The 22,562-nt window shown below is 39.3% G+C and overlaps 1 protein-coding gene across 1 annotated transcript in view; it reads left to right on the top strand.

The window, feature by feature from the left end:
- SENP1 (SUMO1/sentrin specific peptidase 1) overlaps positions 1 to 18,597 on the top strand; it is a 54,444-nt gene extending 35,847 nt beyond the window's left edge. Inside the window, exons 9-17 of the mRNA XM_006865353.1 lie at positions 1,164 to 1,202; positions 2,044 to 2,128; positions 2,354 to 2,503; positions 3,464 to 3,595; positions 13,253 to 13,456; positions 14,187 to 14,266; positions 15,305 to 15,389; positions 17,557 to 17,652; positions 18,535 to 18,597. Coding sequence (XP_006865415.1) covers positions 1,164 to 1,202; positions 2,044 to 2,128; positions 2,354 to 2,503; positions 3,464 to 3,595; positions 13,253 to 13,456; positions 14,187 to 14,266; positions 15,305 to 15,389; positions 17,557 to 17,652; positions 18,535 to 18,597 — 934 coding nt within the window. The remainder of the gene's footprint in view (positions 1 to 1,163; positions 1,203 to 2,043; positions 2,129 to 2,353; positions 2,504 to 3,463; positions 3,596 to 13,252; positions 13,457 to 14,186; positions 14,267 to 15,304; positions 15,390 to 17,556; positions 17,653 to 18,534) is intronic.
- Positions 18,598 to 22,562: the final 3,965 nt, after the last annotated feature.

The following is a 22,562-nucleotide window of genomic DNA, read 5'->3' as shown; positions in this document are numbered from 1 at the left end:
TTTGCTCAGCATACAGGTTGAATAAGTATGGTGAAAGAATACAACCCTGCCACACACCTTTCTTAATTTTAAACCATTCAGTGTTTCCATGTTCTATTCGAACAACTACCTCTTGGTCCATGTCCAGATTCCTCATGAGCACAATTAAGTGTTCTGGAATACTCATACTTCGCAATGTTGCATGTCAAACGGAGTCCTGGTGTGGTGTTGTAGGTTAATGCGCTAGACTGCAAAGTTGATTAGAACTGCAAGGTCAGTGGTTCAAGCTCACCAGCTACTTCTCGGAAACCCTGTACAGGGTCGCTATGGGTAGGAATCAGCTTAATGGCATTTAGCAACAACAACATTCTGTGGAGAGAAGTCTGTAACGGTACTGTAGAATAACCACTGGACTGCTGACTTCAAGGTCAGCTCCTCGAAAACCCTATACAGGGTCGTCGTTAGTCAGAACCAACGTGAGATCACTTAACAACAGCAGCGTTCTGTGGATAAGGAGCCCTGATGGTGCAGTGGTTAAGTGGTCAGCTGCTAACTGAAAGGTGGGAGATTTGAACCTACCACCTACTTTGAGGGAGAAGAAACCTGGCAATCTGTTTCCATAAAGATTACATCCACAAGGTTGGTGGTTCCAATCTGCCAGCTGCTCCAACAACTCTTTCCTGTACTGTCCTATAGGGTCACTTTGCATTGGAATCGACTCAGCAGCAACAGGCTTTTATTCTGAGGGCTGGGTTTTTTCTGTATCTATTATGATTAGGTCAATACATTTTGAATTAAGTAGACATTCAGAAGTTGCTAAAAACCCGTAAGATTTGATTAACCAATCTGTCAGTCTGAATCATTTGGGAAGAGTAATGTTCTTATTATTTTGATAAATGATGCACTTTTTAATGTAATGCTTGTCTCATGCTGGTAGGGAGCTTTGTTAAATTTCTCGGCTCAAATTTGGGTTATCTTTTTAATATGTCTATAAATGACTCATATTTGTGTTTCTTTAGGTCCCAGTTATAATTATTTTGTGTAATTTAAGGACCTTTTACTTATTTCAAATTTATATAGCATTCTTATAAACAATTTAAATCATTGGCTTTGTTGGTGAAGTTATTGGTATTTTCTCATAAGCCTTTTGCTCATTTGTCACCTTTTTATTTTCTCACCCATAGTCCTACCTTTTTCCAGGCTGAGCTGTGGATCAAAGAATTGTAAGTTACTTATTTTTGGTGTCATTTTTCCCTGTCTGTCATTTCATTTTCAGTTAGAAGAAATCAGACAATTAGCCAATCATCTTGCTTTTTTTTAGTTATTAAGAATTATCTTTTTATATTTTAAGTTGTTGGGTTTTTTTAAATTCTATTGGTGACATTTATATGCTTAGGTTTATTAAATCTGTTACAATTGTTGAAGTCAAAGAGAATTGGAAAAAGAAATATCTTAAGTTAACTATTATGGAGAAAAGAAAACAAATGCCCTTGTTTTTCCTGTTAGGTAAAACTAATTTATAGACTTATTCATGATTTCAGAGTTTGTAAAATTATGGAACGCATTTAGTTTCTCAAGTTTCAGGAACTCACTTAGATTTATCCAGCTTCTTGTTCTTAGTGAATTAAAAGAAATCAACAACTTATTTTTTCTTTTGAATCATAAATTCAGTGATGTTTGAATTACTCAGTAGTATCTTCTCTTGTTTTACTTTTTCCTTTGGAGTTCATTCCCATTTTTAGATTTCTGAAATGAAGCTTCACTTTCTCTATGCTCTTAGAAGGATGTTCAACCAAGGACTACACAATCATAAATATCCATGAAAATAAGCCACTAACATTTAGCAGCCAACTGATACTTTTAATGTTTTAAAAGTGAGAAGAGTGGGATAATTAAAATACCATGTGGTTTCCCTTTGTGGTAAAATATAATTGTGGGGATAAGTTAGCATAGGCTTTTAGACTTTCTATATGTGCGCTTTATGTTGAATGCTCACAGTGCATCAGCATTTTGCTTGAGACAGAGAGTTGTCTACATTGTGTCGTTGTTCTTTTCATACCCTAGAACTAGTGTTTACGATTCTCGAGCACGGGAGAGATTGCGTCAGATTGAAGAGCAGAAAGCACTGGCATTGCAACTTCAAAATCAGGTAACAAAATTGGGATGGAATTTTAAAGAGCGTATATCTAAGTTGAAACTTTTTTGCAAAGTTATCTGAATTTGGGATCAAAGCTGTTGTAATTGCAAGATCATATCATAGCATTGCATGATAAGTGATAATATTTTCTTTGCCTAGCTAGTCAGTACTACTTAGTTTACATAAGACCAATAGTAGATTCTTTTATCCCATTTACCATGAAGTTCTGTCTTTCAGCGATTGCAGGAACATTCAGTACATGATTCGGTAGAACTGCATCTTCGTGTACCTCTTGAAAAGGAGATCCCTGTCACGATTGTCCAAGAAACAGAAAAGAAGGGTCATAAAGTAAATGATAGTGAAGATGAATTTCCTGAAATTACACAGGTAATATGCTACTATCAGTTCTGACACTACTAGCAATTGTTCTAGTTAGAAAGAATACTTAGGACAGATTTCAAACAAAAGCAATAAAACACATAGTACTAAAACTTTAATACATACTCTTACCTTCATTTGTATTATATGCCAGTTTTACCTTTACTTTTAAAGGATTATTGAGAATTGATGAAAGAATTTTGGGTGGCTTTTAGCTACTTCAGTGAAATGGAACTCAATAAAATTGCATTTCATGTCCATTTTGACTTAACGCACATGTACAATACTTTGACATTAAAAGGTAAGCTCAGGCTTGCTACGAATACATTTCAAAAAAACTTAAAGTAGTAAAAGATAACTGTAGAAAATTCGGAAAATGCATGAAAATATGTATACATTTTAAAACAATTTGTTCCTTAATCTATACATCTTTTTGAAAAACTAGTGAACATAACGTAGTTATAATAGCTATGCTGGATTCCATATTTCCTATTTTACGCTTTAAAAAAAATATATGTATTCTGTCATTTGGACCAAAAATATAAAACAGAAAATATAATTAGCTTATTTGATGGTAAATAGGTTATTTCAGATCTTAGAATTAATAAGAAACAAGGGTCCAAATATGCTGAAGAAGAGAAGGGCAAGCAAGATGGACTGGAAGGTAACATCAGGGGGATTGCTGGGAAGGAGAGCCCTGGTGTGGTGCTGTGCGTTAGTGCACTGGACTGCAAAGTTGGTTTGAACTGCAAGACCAGCTGCTCTTCAGAATCCCTATCCAGGGTGGCTGTGGGTCAGAATCAACTCGACGGCACACAACAACAACTGGGGAGGGAACAGAAATGTTAGTCAGAAGTTAAGTGAATAGTTGGTTAGTAATAAATATAGGCATGGTATGGAGCTTGGTGAGGAATTCAGTTTGCCTGAGGCCATGCAATGTTGATTTCTTGACATTTTTTGCTTCCCTAGGAAATGGAGAAAGAAATAAAGAATGTTTTTCGTAATGGGAATCAAGATGAAGTTCTCAGTGAAGCTTTCCGTTTAACCATTACACGCAAAGATATTCAAACTCTAAATCATCTAAACTGGCTCAATGATGAGGTAAGTGAATACTAAATGGAAACGAATGAAGGCATTAGCTTACTGTTTCTCAAAGTGTAGTCCTTGGATGATCTGCATCAGAATTATCTCTCATAGACTTTTCCATTTGCTTCAACAAGTATGGGGGAATATAATGGAGAAATAAATTTTTAACAAACTTCTTAAGTGCTTTTTATCTACTTTAAAGAACCACTGAATATATCTTTTCTTGAGTTAAAAGATTTGGACACAAAAGGAGACAGTGTCCACTCACTGGTATTCTTACTCTTTAAGGCACCTGCCCTGCAGGTCAATTGACTACTACAATCCTTAAACTGATCTGTCCTATTCCGTAACCAGTAGGAAGCTGTTTTTTGCTAAAGAACTTTTTCATGGTAGAAGAAGACTGGTTGGCCATCTCCTCAGTACCTTCTTTCTTAGCCTCACTAAGAGAATCCATGCCTGCCTAATTGGGGTATACTGAGCTTCACAGCTCTGGAGAAGTTTTAGACTTAGTACAGTAAGCATTCCATGTTGTAGGTGCATATTTCTTATTATTGTAAACCTTCCAAATAACAATATTGGCTGACATCTATTGAATATTTACCTCATATTAGGCATGATACTCTATATGCTGTTAAATCATCTCTGTTTAACAGATAGGGAAACTTGCAAGGTCACACGGCTAGTAAGTAATAGACCCAAACATTGGATCTTATCTATTATACCGTACTGTCTCAGAATCTTATATTGAATTCTGTCTTTAGATCAGGATTATAGAACTTTGGAGCCAACATGTCATGTCTAGTAAGTTGATTTTCTTCAAGACCAGCTGGATTAGCCCTATTCTCTTTGTCATTGCTATGTTTATCAGATACAAGTTTCAGAAGCTCATAACTCCCTGAATAGTATCTTTGACTAAGAACAGTAGGAAGGCACAGTTTGATAGTCTTGCTTTAGGGGAAACTAACCTTATTTGGAGTCCTGGTATGACACAGTAGGATAAGCACTCAACCTCAAGGTCGGTTTGAACCGTAAGGTTGGTGGTTCAAACTCACCAGCCACTCCTCGGAAACCCTATACAGAGTTGCTATGAGTCGGTACTGATTCGATGGCACTTAACAAAACAACCCTTGTTTGAGCTCAGAAATGTGAGAGAACATTGGATCAGATCATTGTTGCTAAGTGCCATTTAGTCAGCTCCGACTCATAGTGACCCTATATAGAGTTTCTGAGGAGCAGCTGGGTGATTTGAACCACCAGCCTTGTTCAAACTGACCTTATCCTACAAGATCAGATAATAGGAGAGGAGGGAAGAAAGAGCTCACCAAATCAAAGGGCAAAATAAAAATGAAGGACAGGCAAAAGGATCCAATAATCAGGTTTTGGTTTTGGTTTCTGTATTATTTGATTTGGAGAGCTCCATCTGTGGTTTCTTATCCCCTCTTTTTTTCCTTTGACCTGTCATTCCTAGAAGGGAGGGTTTAGTTATTCCAATTTGATGGCAACCTTTGTTGTATATGATTTGAAAGCTTCTAGGTGGCAGCAGTGAGCAGCATCTGAGATGAGGTCTTGCTGTTCGGTTGCAGTTTCCTCATTGAGATCCCTTACAGAGGCAGCATTCATCAGGATTTATTTTCCATTCCTTGGGCCCTTGAGAGGCTGAATTTTTAATAAGCAAAGTTAATGGAAATTATATTATTTAGAGGAGGCAAGGGAAAGGAAAGATTCCTTGTCTACTTTATCCTTGTCACATCTATCCCTAACTTTTGTAAGGCATGGCTGCCTTCTGAGTGAGAATAACGTTCACCTGTGGACTTCAGCGGTGCTTTCTTCATCGACACTGAGAGAGATGATGACTATGCTGGATTTGTGTTTGGCTACCAGTCCAGCAGCTGCTTCTATGTTGTGATGTGGAAGCAGATCACCCAATCCAACTGGGACAGCCACCCCACAATAGCTCAGGGATACTCAGGCCTTTCTGTGAAAGTTGTGAACCCTACCACGGGGCCTGGCGAGCACTTGCGGAATGCTCTGTGGCACACAGGAAGTACCCCTGGCCAGGTAACAAACCTTATGGCATGACCCTCGTTACATAGGTTGGAAAGACTTCACCGCCTACAGATGGCATCTCAGCCACAGGCCAAAGACAGGCCACTTCACAATTCATCGTGATGATGAGAACTGGCTTTTAAAGTGCCATTTTCAAAGTACCACACTTCTCAAGCTTCTGCAGTATTGCCTTTGAGAAGAGAACATACTAATGGGGTGTTAGGACGTATCCATAAGTGTTGGTACCATTTGGTGGTGGTGGTGGTGGTGATAAGCCATGGAGTCAGTTCCGACTTATAGCGACCCTGTACAGGGTTTCCGAGGCTGTAAATCTTTATGGGAGCAGGAAGCCTCATATCTCTCCTGCATAACAGCTGGTAGTTTCGAACTGCTGACCTTAAGTTTTACAGCCTGATTTGTAACCACTATGCTACCAGAGTTACAAATACTTAATTGTTTTTCTCAATTGTGGATTCTCAGTCTTCTTTTGCAAGTAATTTCTCATCTCTAAAATCATGTTCTCCTTTCCTCAAATAGAAGTTATCATTAATAACCGGTTATCTTCTTTTTAAATCTGCCAGTTTTGTAGGATTTTTTTTTTTTTAATCCAAGGTAGGTGACTTGACACATTATTCGTTACCGTTTTACAGACAAGGAATAAGATTTAGGAAGTGAAATGTGTAAGTTATAGAAGTTGTCTTGTGGTTATCTGTACAAACTACCCTTTCTCTGGTCTCTTTCCTAACAGAAGAGTAGGCCACAGTGTGTTTTCATATAATAATTTGTATTTATATGTGGGTGAAGGGTTAAATTCTGTGTAGCATCAAAGAACTAATAAATGACAGAATTGCATTTTACCCTAATATAAGAAAATGTAACTTCTCAAAAATGGAATGGGAGAATAGACTACCTTGTGAAGAATATAAAAGGAGGCTGAAAGACCAGCAATAACAGGGATATTGTATATGAGGCTTTCTGTACCAAGTTATTAATAAAAATATCTAATTACAGAAAGGAGGATAGATTTAAAGGATAGGGTTAATTGCAAACATAGCTTGAAAGTCACAAAAAATAAAAAGAAATATTTTTAAATGTGGGTTTTAACAGAATATTTATTAGTTATTTGTTATTAGAATAGATAATTTCTAAAATCTCTTCTAATTTTAAGATGAGTTAATAATTCTGTGAAGAGGAGGACTGCTTTGGGCCTTGCATGTCTCTTTGTGGCCAGATGATTCTGCTTCTTAGAGGATGCAAGGCATCTGGTAAATTTAGAAATATGTGGAAATAATTTAGACATTTAAATTAATGGATTTGACTTCTGCTTCTGGCCATGAGTGAAGTAAATGGAACCAGTTTACCCTTTCAATTTAAACAACTAAAAAAACTGTACAGAATATATGAAGATAAAAGTTAACAGGCAGTGCAGGACCGTGATCTCTGAGAGAAGAGAATTAAAAAGTGAACCCTGTGATTTCCATAGCTTACTGGGGTGCTGTGTGTATTGAGTATGAGGGGTAGAGGGACAAAGTGTAGATTATTAAGAGAAATGGAAGATGATTAAACAAAACAAAACAAAAAAAGACCCAGATTAAACCCCTAGAGTTGAAAAATGTAACATCTGAAATGAAAAATTAGTGGAATAAGAAAAACAGTGTATTAGACACTGCAGAAGAAGAAATGAATGAATTTGGCAAAACAGTCATAGAAACCAGGATGAAACAGATAAAAGCCTTTTTAGAAGGATGATTGGCATACCTGTTAGCTGAGAGATGTCAATATCAAGCATCCTAGCATTTAATTGAATTCCCAGAAGAAGAGGTAGGGAAGGGAATGTCATAAAAAATGTTTGAAGAATTAATGCTGGAAGACTTTACAAATTGAAAACTTTGTAGTTTATACTGACAGATAAATTCAGCATACCTTAAGCAGAAGGAGCACTACACTAGGCATAAAATAGTCATATTGCTGAAAACTAGTGATAAAAATACTAAAAACAACCAGAAGAACAAAGACACATTACATACAGAGGAACAAAGGTATGAATGACTTTGCAGTCAGAAACTATCCTTTTAACACAGAAGTACTGAGGAAAAAAACACTTTTTTAACCTAGATTCTATATTCAGCGAAAATATCTTTTTAAACAGTAAGGCAGAGTTAATACTTTTCTAAGTAAACAAAAGCTTTAAGAATTTATTACCAGTAAACCTTTACTATGTTGTTGCTGAGTGCCATTGAATCGTTTCCGACTCACAGCGACCCTGTATGGGGTTTCCTAGACTTTAAATCTTGGGAGCAGAAAGCCTCATCTTTTCCCTAAAATCATGACTATTGTGGTTATGTTGTGAAGTGCTGTTGAGTCAGTTCCGACTCATAGTGACCCTGTATAAGATAGATTGTAATAAGTTAAAGATATGTAGAGCAAGCAAACGAAACAAAATAAAAAGGAAAGAGCTATAGTTAGCAAGACAATAATGGATATAAATAGAATCATAAAAAATATTAAATCTAAAGGAAGACAGGAAAAGAGGAAAAATGGTATAAAGAACAGATGGAACAAATACAAGTAAAAACAGAAAGATAGTAAATTTAAACCAAACCAAATCAATAATCGGAGTACTGCTATGGCACCGTAGGATAAGCACTCGACCTCAAGGTCGCATGAACTGCAAGGTCAGCGATTCAGTTCACCAGCCACTTCTCAAAAACCCTATCCAAGGTCGCTGTGAGCCAGAACCAACTCGACAGTGATCACATCAATATAGAGAGGATTTAAACCAGTATTGTCTGATAGAAATATAATGTAAGCCACAAATGTAATTGAAAAACTTCTAGTAGTCACATCAGGAGGCTCCATACGATAAGCACTGGACTGCCAACTACAAGGTTGGCGGTTGGAGCCCACCAACTGCTCCGTGGAAGAAAGATAAGACTTTCTACTTCGGCAAAGATTTAAAACTTTGAAAATGTTTTACAGGGTTGATATGAGTCAGAATTGACTTAGCACTTAGCAACAACAGTAGTCACATTAAGAAAATTTTTTTAAAAAGCAAAAATAACATGCAAAATTAATTTTAATAATATATTTAATCCCATATATTTAACACTGGACTGCAAGCCCACCTGCTGCTCCTCAGAAACCTTATACAGGGTCGCTTTGAGTCAGAACCAACTGGACGACACCTAACAACAAGATTACAGAAGACTTGAATAAGTAGATGGAACCTGTGTGTACAGATGTTTGAGTAGGAAACACTTTCTTCTTTATATAGCCCATATGTCCTGTCCTATGTGGGGAAGCAGAATGATTACAGTATCTCCTTTCTCTGTTTTCTTTCCCGGACTCTATGTTATCATACCTTACTATTAATTTATGTGGTTGAACTGGACAGGTAGCAAGCAGACATGCCTTCTTGGTGGCTATATTTCTCGAGTCCATGTTAATTATTCCAATTGATTCCAAAATGGAAAAACATTGGACTGTTTGAATACAGCATTTCTAAGCTTACCAGCTAGGGAAAGGTTGTGAGGGAAAGACTCATTGCAAATACTGAGGTGGTAGTGGGGTGGTGGTGGATGGAATTCACATAAGGGAATTGACATAAATCCTACATAGCAGACTGAACATGGTGGTGCAATAACTAACCCAGCCAACTAATTATGTAAGCCTCCTCTCTGAAAGGAAAGAGATGTCTTTCAGCTATTCAGCATCTTAATAGCCTTCTGTACTGAGACAGAGAAAGTATTCTTACTTGACTGATAGTGAGGAATTAAGAAATAAAACTTTGTAAGGGATGTCACACGGTTTTCATTGCAGAATCAGGATGTGGACCCAGAGTCTGACATTGTTAACTTTCAGAACACAAATCTTCTATGGAAATGGGGAGTTGGTAGTGGTTACAGCTTAATATGCTAATTCTGCTTTCAAGGAGTAGTTAAAACTGAGTGGTGTGTGGTGTTCAGTACCAGGGGGACCCAGCCTGTAAAATAGTAAGGGCATGGAGACAAACCTAGCACAGAGAATAGATTTTCCTTAGGAAATTAAAAACTGATTGCAGAAGAAAATAATACAAAATGAAATAAAATAGACACATGAGTACCAGTGGTCTACCATATGTTTTGTGCTTTTACGTGTGAATTAAAATGATCAGAATGGAAGTTGTAGTGTATCTTAACCTGACCCACTGACTTCCACATCATTTTAGCTTACGTCTTTGAAATGTTTCTTAATAGAACTAGCCCTGAAAAACCATGTTATGCAAGGTTACATGGAATGCAATAATTAATTATCATGAAAATCAATACCATCTGCCTGTCTTTATCTAAAAATGTAACAGTGATTCTAAGGATTCGTTACTTGAATTTGTGTGTGAATATGTTCAGAGTGATGGATGCAATACATCGAGCTTTCCTGAAGCTTGTCTTCTTGGTTTCCATAATATTACTGCATCAAGCCTTATAAGTGAATGGCCCATAATTTTCAAGCACTAATTTTTTGGGCTTTGTAGTTGACAAGGGTAAATTTAATTTAAAAATCAGAATGGGGAGGTAAGGTTAAATTTTAGAAAAGTAAAATTGGGAAAAAAAATGGTTGTTCTCCCCTGATAGGTGTCTTGGTCTCTACTGAAGCCAAGGACTTGTAGAACATTTTTAAAGCAGATTGGGAAGGATAAAAATTAAGACTTCACTGTTAGTAAATGTCTTACTTCTCACTGCATGACAGAACAGTAGTGTGGTCGACTTAACTGGGCAAGAAGGAAGATACAAATAGCACTGGTCATTTGTGACATTGTGGTAGCATGCAGGAAAAGGATTGAGTCCTTAGTTGGAAAACATTGCAGGCTTTTCTTCTAGAGAGACTTTTCTCAGCTTTAGCCTGGCAGCTCTTCAAATAAAAATCACAAAGAAACATGACACTCTAAACAACCCTCCCCCCGCCCCCCATTCCCGGTCCAGACAAGACTGCATAGACAAGTAGGCGCTGGTGGCCAAGGCTGTGAGGCAGCAGAAAGGGCAGCTCTTTAGGCATCAGGAGCACATGGAGGCAGTGTGGGCCCAGGGAGGGTGACAAGTGGGCCAGCACTGGAAGTAGCTCTCAAATGTAAGACAAACAGTAGGCACAGGCCTGGTCTACTACTTTCATCCCTTGTTTCAAAAGGGACTCAGCATCTTGGAGCTAAGAGAGTCTTTAGTGCAGACAGTCTCTCACCATGGCGGGATGGGGTTGGGGGCTCAGCCCATCACTGCTTCTCTTTCATCTTGCACACTGTGATCCCTTCTCTCACCTCTCCTCCATGAGATGAGATGTAGGATTCTTTTGTTCTTTAACTTTAATTATTAGCTTGTTTTTGTTTTTTTAATATGACTGCATCTTGGCTGAACTATGTCAGTTTTCCTCATTTGTCAAAGTTAATAGTTAAGAAACTGAGGAGAGAAACTTGGAACTAAATTCTTTCTCAGATGTGATTCTCAGTTAATGGGAGGGAACATTGAGGCCACCAAGCTGGGGATGCCGGGGAAACACAGATCACTAAATAGAGCGAATTAAAGAGTTGACTTTGGAAAAGTTCATTTCCCTCTTAGTGGAGAAACCTTACTTAGTAGGAGACAAGACTAAAGCCATCGAAAAGGGATTCTCAAAGGACACAGACAACATGGTAGGTCTCTGTTCTGTTCAGCTGTTTTGATTCTTAGTTTATAATCCTTCCTCTCAAAGTGAGGGGCCAGGGAAGACCTCAGGCTGTGTAAGTCCAGCTAAACATCATTGGTTCCCAGAACTCTGTCCTCCTGAAGCTATGATAGTATAGCATGACTGGCACTCATCTATCACCTTCCTTTTTTTTTCACCTTAGGCTAATGAACCTATCTCATAGCTTATATATTCTTGTTTGTCCTTAGCTCCCTGATTCCTTTCACCTCCACCTCCTCCTTGAGTCCTTGTTGACTGTTACAGTATGTACACTGTCTGTCCCTCTAGAAGATCTGGCTTATAGGGACTGGCAGGTCATCCCATATTTATTTCATCCCTAGGATTGAAGGATTTGGCCTCATAGCATGGTTGATATAGTGGCTAAAATGCTGCATGAATCAATCAGTCCTATCTTGCTGATTTTCCTCTTGTTGGAGAATGTCGTTTGCAGTCTAGAAATCTGTCTTTCTGGGTATATCCTACTGTCTTTCAGCTACCTTCACAAGTCTGTAGGCATTCTATAGCACCATTAACGTCAGGGGCAGAATTAGATTGGAAACCTAGATTTGAGACATCTGGACTCCACACTATTCAAGTTGTGCCTTGAGTCTTTATCATTGAAGACTAGTTATTTACAGCCTGAGTCTTCTGAGCTTGTTGGCCCTGCTGTTGCTCCTGCCTCTGAGCTGCAGGCAGAACAGTGTCTTTCTTCAGTCTTCACTACCCCCACCTCATAGTGAGCTGCCTAGGGATCCTCGTCTATAGGCCCTTTCTCTAGTCTAGACCATGCTCTGGTGTGTTCCTGGCAGTACTCCCTGCTGCCTGCCCTGTATGTAGTTACCTTCTGTTGGACAGTAGCTCACTGCTCTGGCATCCTGCTGTGTAAATATTTGTCAAAGGACAGGGGCGTTTTCCCAATCCCCAAAAAGCATTCTGAAAAAATGTGCCTGTTTTCTTAGTCATATTTCCAAGTTGTGGATCAGTTAGCCCATTCATTCCTTTCAGTCGACAGACACTGGGGCTTGGCCTCAGCTGGCCACATAAAGTAAGTATGCAATGACTTCCGGCACAATAACTTTCCAGCTTTAGTACCAAGGAGTCCTGGACCTAAAGGAACCATGGATGAAATGACATAGTCACTGCTAGAGGAGACAAGTTTTCATTAACAGAAAGAGTTGGACATGTCCCCTACCAGACACTTTCATGTCTTTCACTCACCTGATATTGAAGGCCTAAATGGAATCAACAAAGATTCCTACCATCTTAAAGGCTCTAGGAGGCCACTTTCCTCTTCATATTTGTGACATTACTTTCAAGTCTCATGGAATGTAGGCTTTTATACTGCATCCGTATCTGTCTCTGTAAAGGTAACACTGCTGAGCTACTGTCATCTTAGAGGTGGGTTTCCAGGATCATCGATGGGTTTATCCTGGCACTTCATTCTATTTGAGACCAAAACCGTTTGTCTCTGCAAGATGACTTACTAGGTTAAAAAGGCAGTGAGATTGCTATCTTTGTACAAAATTAGGCGACCTACATATAAGTACTGAACTCTTGACCTTTGTGTCAGTAGTAGTAGGTTCTAGCAAACTAAGCTCAGGATCTATTTAATTTGCTTACTCAGTCATAGCAGATTAAAGTGACTACTAATTAACCTTATTTAACTGCTTGTTTACACACACACATACACACGTACATACATGTATACCAGCTTTTCCTCTTTTCATTGTTTATATCCACCTCAGCCCTCCTCTCTCCTAGTCAGAATTTGATCAATCAGACATGAGACAGACTCTTGGACATTTAAGTCTTAACTGAAATAGAAACAAAAGCATATGTTATTCACGACAGCAATTTCTCTTTCCCCATAGAATGCAACTAACCATACATAAAGACCTAATTATCTATTCTGATATATACAATTTCTTCCCACAGATCATCAATTTCTACATGAACATGCTAATGGAACGAAGTAAAGAGAAGGGATTGCCAAGTGTGCATGCATTTAATACCTTTTTCTTCACTAAGTTAAAAACGGCTGGGTATCAGGCGGTGAAACGTTGGACGAAGAAAGTGGATGTATTTTCAGTTGACATCCTTTTGGTGCCCATTCACCTGGGAGTGCACTGGTGTTTAGCTGTGAGTACGCTTTTATATCTGATAAAATTTAAAGGAAATATATACAGGATAGTGAGTTCTGCATTTTTACTTGAGGATTAAGAGAAAGTAATAGTTTGCAGTAGTAAGTTGAATAAAAATTGGATAGCTCAATTAACTTCCTGTCAAGAGAGGGAGATCCTTAGACTTTGAAGGAAGCTATAAAATTTCCTTTTCTGGAAAAATGTAAAAAGGAGTCTCAGGAAGTTGAAGCGGTATCAAAGCAAGACCTAAGGAGAAAAAGCAGCTTCTTAATAATGCTGTCAACTCAGGTTCTGTGATTATTATTTTCTGCCTAATTATGACTTGTGTACTTGGCATTTTAGTATTTCTTAACAGCTCTGGGAACAAAGGTATATCAGCTTAATGTAGTTGTAATTCCATCTTTCTGAACTATATAGAGATGATACCGTGCAACTTAGCTTCCCTGCAGAATGTGTTGTTTCTTGCAGATGAAGAACCTGAACACAGGAAAACAATTTCTGAAAAATTATTAAGGCCTCCAGTGGATCAGTCCCTCCATAGTTCTGTGTAAATAATCCCTTGTTCTTTCCTCTCTGCAGATTAGCCTGGTGTATTACATAGTAGCAGTCTAACTTGCCATAGTTTACCAGGAAATCTGGCAAAATGTTCCAAGTCCCAGAAAAGGGAACAGCTGAGAAACCAATTTTTTTTTCACTTTATAAACACAGATTTTTTTTCTTATTCCCAGGTTGTGGATTTTAGAAAGAAAAATATTACCTATTATGACTCTATGGGTGGGATAAACAATGAAGCCTGCAAGATTCTCTTGTAAGTAAGGAGTTGAAGACAGACAGGTTTGGTGTCAGGTATATATTGTGGTTTTCCAGCTGTTAAACTCAGGTGCTGATATCTAAAATGGTGACTTTAATAAAGGAAATCTTTATGTTAAGAAAGAATGGATATTTTAAGTCTAAATGAGTGAAATTTAGGAGCCATATACTGCTGTGGATTAGGTGTTGGGCTGCTTACCACCTGGCTCTAACCCACCAGCCACTCCAAGATAGGAAGATGAGGCCACCTGCTCCTGTAAAGATTGGAAACCCTATTATAGGGTCACTGTGCATCCAGAGTAACTCAGTGGCTATGGGTTTGGTTTAAGTAAAATTTAATAACATTGTAATGATGCCAAAAATATGTTTACGTGAGGGCACTACAACCAAAATGTATAGAGTTGAGAGACTATTTATATATAAGCATCTAATTCAACTTCTTAATTTTTCAGATGAAGAAACCAGTGCCCACAGAGGTGATTAGATTTGCTCAGATAAAACTAGTTAGTGGCTCCGAGCCAGCATGCAAATCTGTTCATATCCAATCTCTTTCTCTTTCCAAAACACCTATTCCTCACTGTACCACTCTGGTGACTAAGGAGAAGAGTGTTCTCTGTGATGTATGTACTCCATAAATTGTTGATTTGGATTGAATTTTCACAGAGGAGAATCAAGCCCAACAACAATGAATAGTGTTAGAAAAACATTTTTCCATTAGGTTGAGTCCTAAAGAACCACATAAACCAAGGGGTAAAAACCATATTCTTCAGGAGAAACAGTAGATAGAGGAGTATCGGATGCAACCATCATGTTCCTCTTGAGTCAACAGAGTGGGCATTGATTGTGGGGCAGTGAGAGGCAAGCTCAGCTCCTAAAGGAGCTTAGCAGTCCAAGGATTTCCCACCCAGCATAACAGATCATTTTCCTCAGAGGAGCAGATGACCCTCCTTCTGAGAACTCTTAAGCTCCATTCTTAAAGTGGCAGCTATTCTCCGATTTCCTCATAGTTCATCTTGTTCTTTCTCAATACTTTTAGACATTATCTAAAGCAAGAAAGCTTTGACAAGAAAAGGGAAGCGTTTGACACCAATGGCTGGCAGCTCTTCAGCAAGAAAAGCCAGGTACAGTTTAATCATGATGAGGTGGAAATTCTGAGACTAGGGTATTTGAGAAGTAAAGGATTGTACTACTTGGATTCCCAGAACTTTATATTATCTATTTGTTCCTTTCATTTCTATTACTTTTATAAAATATTTATTTTGTGTTTTAGGTGAAAGTGTACACAGCAAATTAAGTTCCCACTTAACACTTTTTATGCAGGTTGTTCTGTTACATTGGTTACAATTTTCACAGTGTGTCAGCATTCTCATTATTTCCATTGTGTTTGTTGTTCTCTTTCCATTGATCTAGCATCCCTTCCCTTCCTTGCCATTTCATATTTGCTATTGGGCAAATGTTGACCATTTAGTATCAATTAGTCATGGTGTGGCACTGCGAGTTAATGCTCTGTACTGCAGGGTTGGCTTGAACTGCAACATCAGTGGTTCAAGCTCAGCAGCTGCTCCATGGAAACCCTATGCAGGGTCGCTATGAGTTGAAACCAACTCTACAGCACTTAACAGTAGCAGTTGATTGTCCGAGGGAGCACATTATTCATGCAGAAAGTGAAGGGTCAGCAAAAAAAAAAAGAGTAAACCTCCCCCCTCCCCCATGAGATGGATTGACACTGTGGCAACAGCAATGCGCTCTAACGTAACAATGATTATGAGGATGGAGAGAGACCAGGCAGTGTTTGATTCTTTTGTGCAGAAGTTTGCAATGAGTTGGAGACTGCTAGATGGCACCTAACGTTATTCATGAGTGGTATTACTGTATAAGCCAATCTGTCATTTGGCTGAAAGGGGATTTCCAGAATTAGTTTCAGTTTCGAGTGTGAAGGGTATCTTAACAGCTATAATCTTGGGCTTCCTCTAGTCTTTGTCAGTTCAGTAAGTCTGGCCATTTTCTTAGGAATTTTGAGTTTTGTTTCATATTTCCCTTCCCTTTTTAGGGAGGACCTTTTATTGTGTCCCTGGTCAGAATGGTCAACAGTGATAGCCAGGCACCATCTAGCTCTCCTGGTCTCAGTTTAGGAGAGGTTGTGGCATGTGTTGGCTATTAGTCCTGTTGACTAGTGTCTTCTTGGAGTCTTTGGTGTCCTTCATTCTCTCTTGCTTCAGATGCATAGAGACCAGTAGTTGTATCTTTGGCTGATTGCATACTTCTAAGACCCCAGACACTACTCACCAAACTAGATGTGGAACATTGTCTTTATGAACTACATTATGCCATAATTGGCATAATGTAGTTCATAAAGACAAAGTCAATTGGCATAATGTAGTTCATAAAGACAAAGTTATCCCCAAGTCTATGGTCCAAGCCTTTTAAGCTGGTAAACCAATCCCACAAGGATATGTCTAGGAAGTCTCTGTACCTGTGACCCCTATTTGTTTTATTATATAGATATGTATGCAGCACACATAAACAGGTATATACATATGCCTACAGGTTATACCCACCAGCTACTACTTGGAAACCCTATACAGGGCCTGTATGGGTCAGAACTGACTCCATGGCACTTAACATATCTGAAAAGTAAGAGCTTTTACTCTTAAAATATAACAAGACAGAATACCTTCACAATCCTGGCATTGTGTAAGGTTTCTTAAACAAGAAACACAAAAACAATACCACTGCTGAATAAAAAAATAAACTGGCTCACTGCTCAAACTGTACCTCTAGCTTGAACCAGTCTGTAAACTTTTTGTGACTGATATGCAACATACAGCAATTTTGGTAATAGTTTGCCAGGTAACTTTCTCCTTGGGCGAAAGATGAGGCTTTCTGCTCCTGTGAAGATTTATTGCCTTGGAAACCCTATACGGGGGTCACTATATCTGGAGTCCTGATGTGGTGTGGTACTGTAGAATTGCATTGGACTGCTAACCACAAGATTTTTTAAGTGCTGAGCTAGTTTGCTAAGCTTTTGGCTTTAGTGAGAAAGATTTGCTGATTGGCCCTTTGGAAAGGGACACGTTTTCACAACCCTAGGTGCCATGGTGGACTAAAAAGTCCTCCTATGTGATGAATGTTAAGTACGCAGGCCTGAAATGCTGTCTCTATTGTTCTGAGTGGGACCAGGGCCATTTGTTCAAAATTCAGGGAAACCTTAGCTCTTATTTATAATCTAGTAAGAATGAAGGCAATTGAAAAGGTGTTAATTCTTTTTTGCTGTTATTGGTCTTTCAGGAAATTCCCCAGCAGATGAATGGTAGCGACTGTGGGATGTTCGCCTGCAAATATGCTGACTGCATTAGCAAAGACAGACCAATCAACTTCACTCAGGTGAGCTGGGTCTTCCAGTGACTGCATTGGCTCGAGGCCACCTTGTAGATGTTTTCTTTTCTCTTGACTCTCTTACAGGGCTCTGCCCTTAGTCTTTAGCATGGTTCAACTTGCACATCATAGCACTGGTGGGTACTGCTTGTGACATGTCACCAGACAGAAAAGAATAGTGATAGACCACATCTTGGTTACCATATATCATAATCCTATAGTTAAGGAATTCTGGTCAGCAGCAGAACCTTCTAAAACTATGATTCTCTAAAGAACAGAAAACAGACCAGAAGACGTTTCATTCTGTTTCTCTGTGTTAGCTGGCAGTCAGGTTTTGGAGCAGGGGCACGGCTTGGTCTCCTAGTGTCGTTTGTTATGCTCCCCTTAGTCTCTCTCCTTCCCTATCTGTTGATGCATTTGGTTAGTCATCTCTTATCATGTGATTGGTCATTTCTATCCATATGGTCCCTCAGAGAGCAAAGAAGGTTGAGACAAGCTCATGGCTTATTTTGATGTATTCTTTGCTTAGCTCTACTATTAAAATAAAATGACTGTACCAGATTTCCTCACCATAAACCCTTGTCTAGGCCAGGTTGAGTTGAATATCACAGTTCCCATACTTTTCACCCAAAAAGTGAGTTACTTATTTTAGGCCTCAAGTAACCTCTTAGAAGTTCAACAAAGATTTCTTGATAGATACCGTTTCTCAAAATTCCTGGAGACTGTTGGCCTAATAAAACTTCTAAGGAGATGAGTAGGAAAAACATTGGGAAGACCAGAAATGCAACTGGAACTATTTTAGTTGAAAATCTTCAGTAGGGAGGGTCTGTTCATTATGATTGGGTCTGGATTAAAGAAATAAAAATTACAGGTGTCTCTGTGTCCCCACAGCAACACATGCCATACTTCCGGAAGCGGATGGTCTGGGAGATCCTCCACCGAAAGCTCTTGTGAGGACTTTCTCAGCCAGGAGACACTGACCTTGTTGGGGACCAGCTCATTGTTGTCTACAGCTAGAGACCTGGGAACCAGCTGCTCCCAACCCTCTGTTCTTGTAAAGCCCTTGATCCTGGACCAGGCCTTGGTGAGATGCATTCACAAGCACATCTGCCTTTCCTTTTGTATCCCAGATACTATTTTTGCAAAGCAACTTTGGTGCTGTGAAAGGGGTGAGGGACACTCCTAAGCTGAAGAGAAAGACTGTTTTTCACTTCTTCAGTTCTGCCATCTTGTTTTCAAAGGGCTCCAACCTCACTCAGTCCCTAATAAGGGGACTGAGAGAAGCTTGGAAAGAAACTTGGTTTCATATATACTCTTGTGGGGCCTTAATAAGAGCTAGGACAAGGCATAGGCAAAAGGGTAGGGATGAAAACCACCAGCATATACATGCACACATACACATGTGATTTTCAAGATGTGTAGTCAAGAATGTGACTGTAAACTGGACTTTGGGGCTCAGGCCTAAGTTTCCTCCTCCAGGACTTTTTTATGCCTGCCCCTTTGAAGTTCATCTGCTTCTATCCAAGGCTTCTGTTTCATCTCTAGCTTTCTCCAAGCCTGAGATATAGCACTTGGGTCCTGGGTGGGCCCCAAAGTCCCAAGCAGTCTTCTCCTTAAAAGCAGGGGTTTACAAGTACTAGTGACACATGATACAGGACAGACCCACCCAGGGAGTGGTTTTAGTGGAGCAACAAAGCCCCACTTTGACTGCCGTCTACTTCTGACCAAGAAGAAAAAGGACCTCAGTCTTTAATATAAAAGTCCGCATTGGATGAATGCAGGTCTAGTTTGGTCTGTGGCTAGTTAGTTTAAATACGTTTCTAACCACAGAGAATTTAATATATATATTTCACAGGAATATGCTTCTTTTCCCCCCTAAAGGCTGAGTGTGTTCATCTTTTAACCTGTAGATTTATTTCCATTTTCCAAAGTTAGCCCCAGCACACACATGTCCCAGCCCCAATGTATAGAGTGTTTGTTGACTTCCTAAGAGAATATTTTAAGGCCTGGATGAATTTTGGCTTAGAGGTAAAGTTAACAGAGGAATGTGAAATTTTCAACTGGAAAGTGAGTAGAGTTTGGACTGATCAATTTTGAGATAAAAACTGCTATTTCTTTTGTCCCTATCATTCCCACCCCCCAATCTCCACCCCCACCCCACCCCCAGCTCCTCAGGCTTAGATAGTGAAAACAACGCCAGTGTCATTTTATACTTAAGTTCCAAAATAGGAACATTTTATACTTTTTCTGTATTGTAATAGGTAGTTTGTATGAAATATTTTCTCCTCTTGTACCTTAACCTTCCCAGCATTGTACTTTCTCCCTGGGCCTATTTGGAAATTTAACTGTTTTATACCAGACTTGTTTAGTACATTTTTCTATGTTTTACCACAGGTTACTGTTTGAAAAGAAAACTATTTTTTTTAAATATTCCATTGTTAATTGAATGTTAATGTTTCCACTCCAGCAATTAGATGCCCACCGTTTTCCATAACTACCAGCTTTTTTTGGGGGAAGATTATCTTTTTGTTTATTTTCATTTTTTTTTTTCTTTTTCTTTTCTCTCTTTCTCACTCTTTTTTTGGTGTGTGTGTGTGTGTGTGTGTGTGTGTGTGTGTGTGTGTTTTTCTATAGGAAACAAATAGCTTTCTCTATATGAGTTGCTGGGACCTTTCACAGTCTCCTCTAGAAAGCTCTAGTCTTGCAGACTGATTGTTGGACTCCTGTGTTTAAGTGACAACTTGAAAGGTGGCAGTATGGTAGATTTGAACTATGAGTCAAAAGACCTGAGTTTTTTCCCCAGGCTCTCTCACTATTGTCTGGGGGATGGATTCAGAACAAGATAGATTTGTATATTTATTGTTTGTTGATATAGGTAATACTTGTCTTAACCTTCCTCACAGATTTTGTACAGACCAAAGCAACAAATATTTATTGCCATGTACAGCAAAAAATGAAGCAATGCAACAAAATATTGAAAAAAATATAAGAAATGATTGATTCTCTCTGAACTTGGTCCCCTTTCTGACCAATGCAGTTTTACACAAGATATGAGTTACTGATCCTCAGACCACATGGTAAGAATAGGCCAAGCTGAGACATAGCTTGTGGCCCAGGGTGGCCCAATGGAAACAAAAAGAGTGGGCTTCCTTAGTAGGCTGTTTATTTGAGGGAACTGGCCAGCAAGACAGGCCTGGTATCCATCTGCTCTGGAAATTTAAGCTCCTTCATTAAGAAGTGGACCTTCATGAACAACAAAAAAGGCATGTTGTCAATGTCTTGTTTGACCTACCTGAAACTAAATTAAGTCTGTCACTGTCTTTCCTTCGGTCTTCTTCTGACTGTGTTCAGTGCTCTAGAAAAAGGAAAACTTCTGAAAGATGCTAAGTCCTAGATGCCAGATACAGAGTCTTCCATAAAAGCCGCAGTCCTAACAGTCACTGCTGGGCTCCGTATATTTTAGAACACGTGGTCCAAGGCTCAGAGACTAGTTACAGCCCATTTGTCACTTGGCACCCACTATTACTTCCCAAAAGCCTAACTAGCATTGAATATGAAAATACTTCCTCATCCAGCCTGGAGACTAAATCGACTCCTCTACATGTAAGGTGCTTCTTACTTCCCTGTGCTATCAGCTCCTCTCATCTTTAGCCACTGTGAGTCTTCTTCCCACTGCTCCCTGCAAAGTTAGCACCAAGTTTTGGTATTTCTGGAATACAAAGACAGCCCCATCACAAAGTATGTCCATCACCACCTGGTTTTACAGGGCCTGTAAAGGACTCTAGTGGGTAGAGAGCAGAAAGGTTCACTTAAGAGCTTTCATGTTTTCAGTGTTTGAACCACTACTCTTGTTGTTAAGTGCTGTCGAGTTGATTCCGACCCATAGTGACCCTGTACAGGGTTTCCAATGCTATAAATCTTGATGGGAGTAGAAAGCCTCATCTTTCTCCCACGAAGCGGCTGGTAGTTTCGAACTGCTGACCTTAAGATTTGCAGCCCTATTTGTAACCACTATGCTACCAAAGCTCCTTCTTGTATCAGCTCTTAAATCTGTCTGTCTAGGAGCAGGAGAGATGCCCTTGTCATCACAGAGCCTAGCACTTGGGATTTGTCTTCTCGCTCCCTCCACCTATATGGATGAATGTGAAGTGGCTTCTGATACTTTTCTTCTGAAAGTTCACATGCCCAAGAGAGTCAGACAAGGAGACATAAAGCTGTCAGGTCCCAGTGTTGACTCAGAATAAGTGCTCAGCCCCTTGGGGGCATTATTACCCTAACCCAGGGCAATATAGCCACAACTTGTAATTCCTTCCGAAATTCTGGAGCATCTTTACTTGTAAGTCCAGCATCTTATTTCACAGTGTGGAATCTTAACAGCAGTGTGTCACAGACCATATAACTGTCATTCCCAGCTTCAAAGATGGAGAAGGAGGGCAGCTAGGGTTGGAGGTCATGTTAGTCCCCACTAAGGTAAAGGAGAATTTACACATGTATTCTCAGGAAAAGGAAGAGGAAACTAGGTGACTTGAGCCTTGAAATATCTGGGCACGCTGTCTCTTTTACCTGCCAGGAGGAATGGTAGGGATAGTTCCAATTGTGTGAATGCTGGATCAGATAGATGTCTAAGGTCTTGTCAAACTCTTTTAAGATTCTGCAGTGTTACTGAAGGCTACAATGCTGCTGGGGATAGGGATCAGGGTAGAGAATTTGGAAGTTTAAGCCAGTATAAAACCATTGACTCGGTTTTAGGCTTGTTCTAATGGGATGATTACAGCTGTGGGCCTCCATTCTAAGCTGAGGAAATTGTCCTTCACCCATCACAGAACTCAATGCTGGGGAAGGAAAGGGTGTAGGAGAGAGGCACACGAGGAGCACAGCATCTTCAGTCTGCTGGTGGTTTTCTCTTTCAGGTTACTATT

This window comes from Chrysochloris asiatica, unplaced genomic scaffold (assembly GCF_000296735.1).
Source record: "Chrysochloris asiatica unplaced genomic scaffold, ChrAsi1.0 scaffold00077, whole genome shotgun sequence".
Classification (NCBI taxonomy): domain Eukaryota; kingdom Metazoa; phylum Chordata; class Mammalia; order Afrosoricida; family Chrysochloridae; genus Chrysochloris; species Chrysochloris asiatica.
The sequence above is the reverse complement of the archived record's forward strand: the minus strand, read 5'-3'. Positions and strand labels throughout refer to the sequence as shown.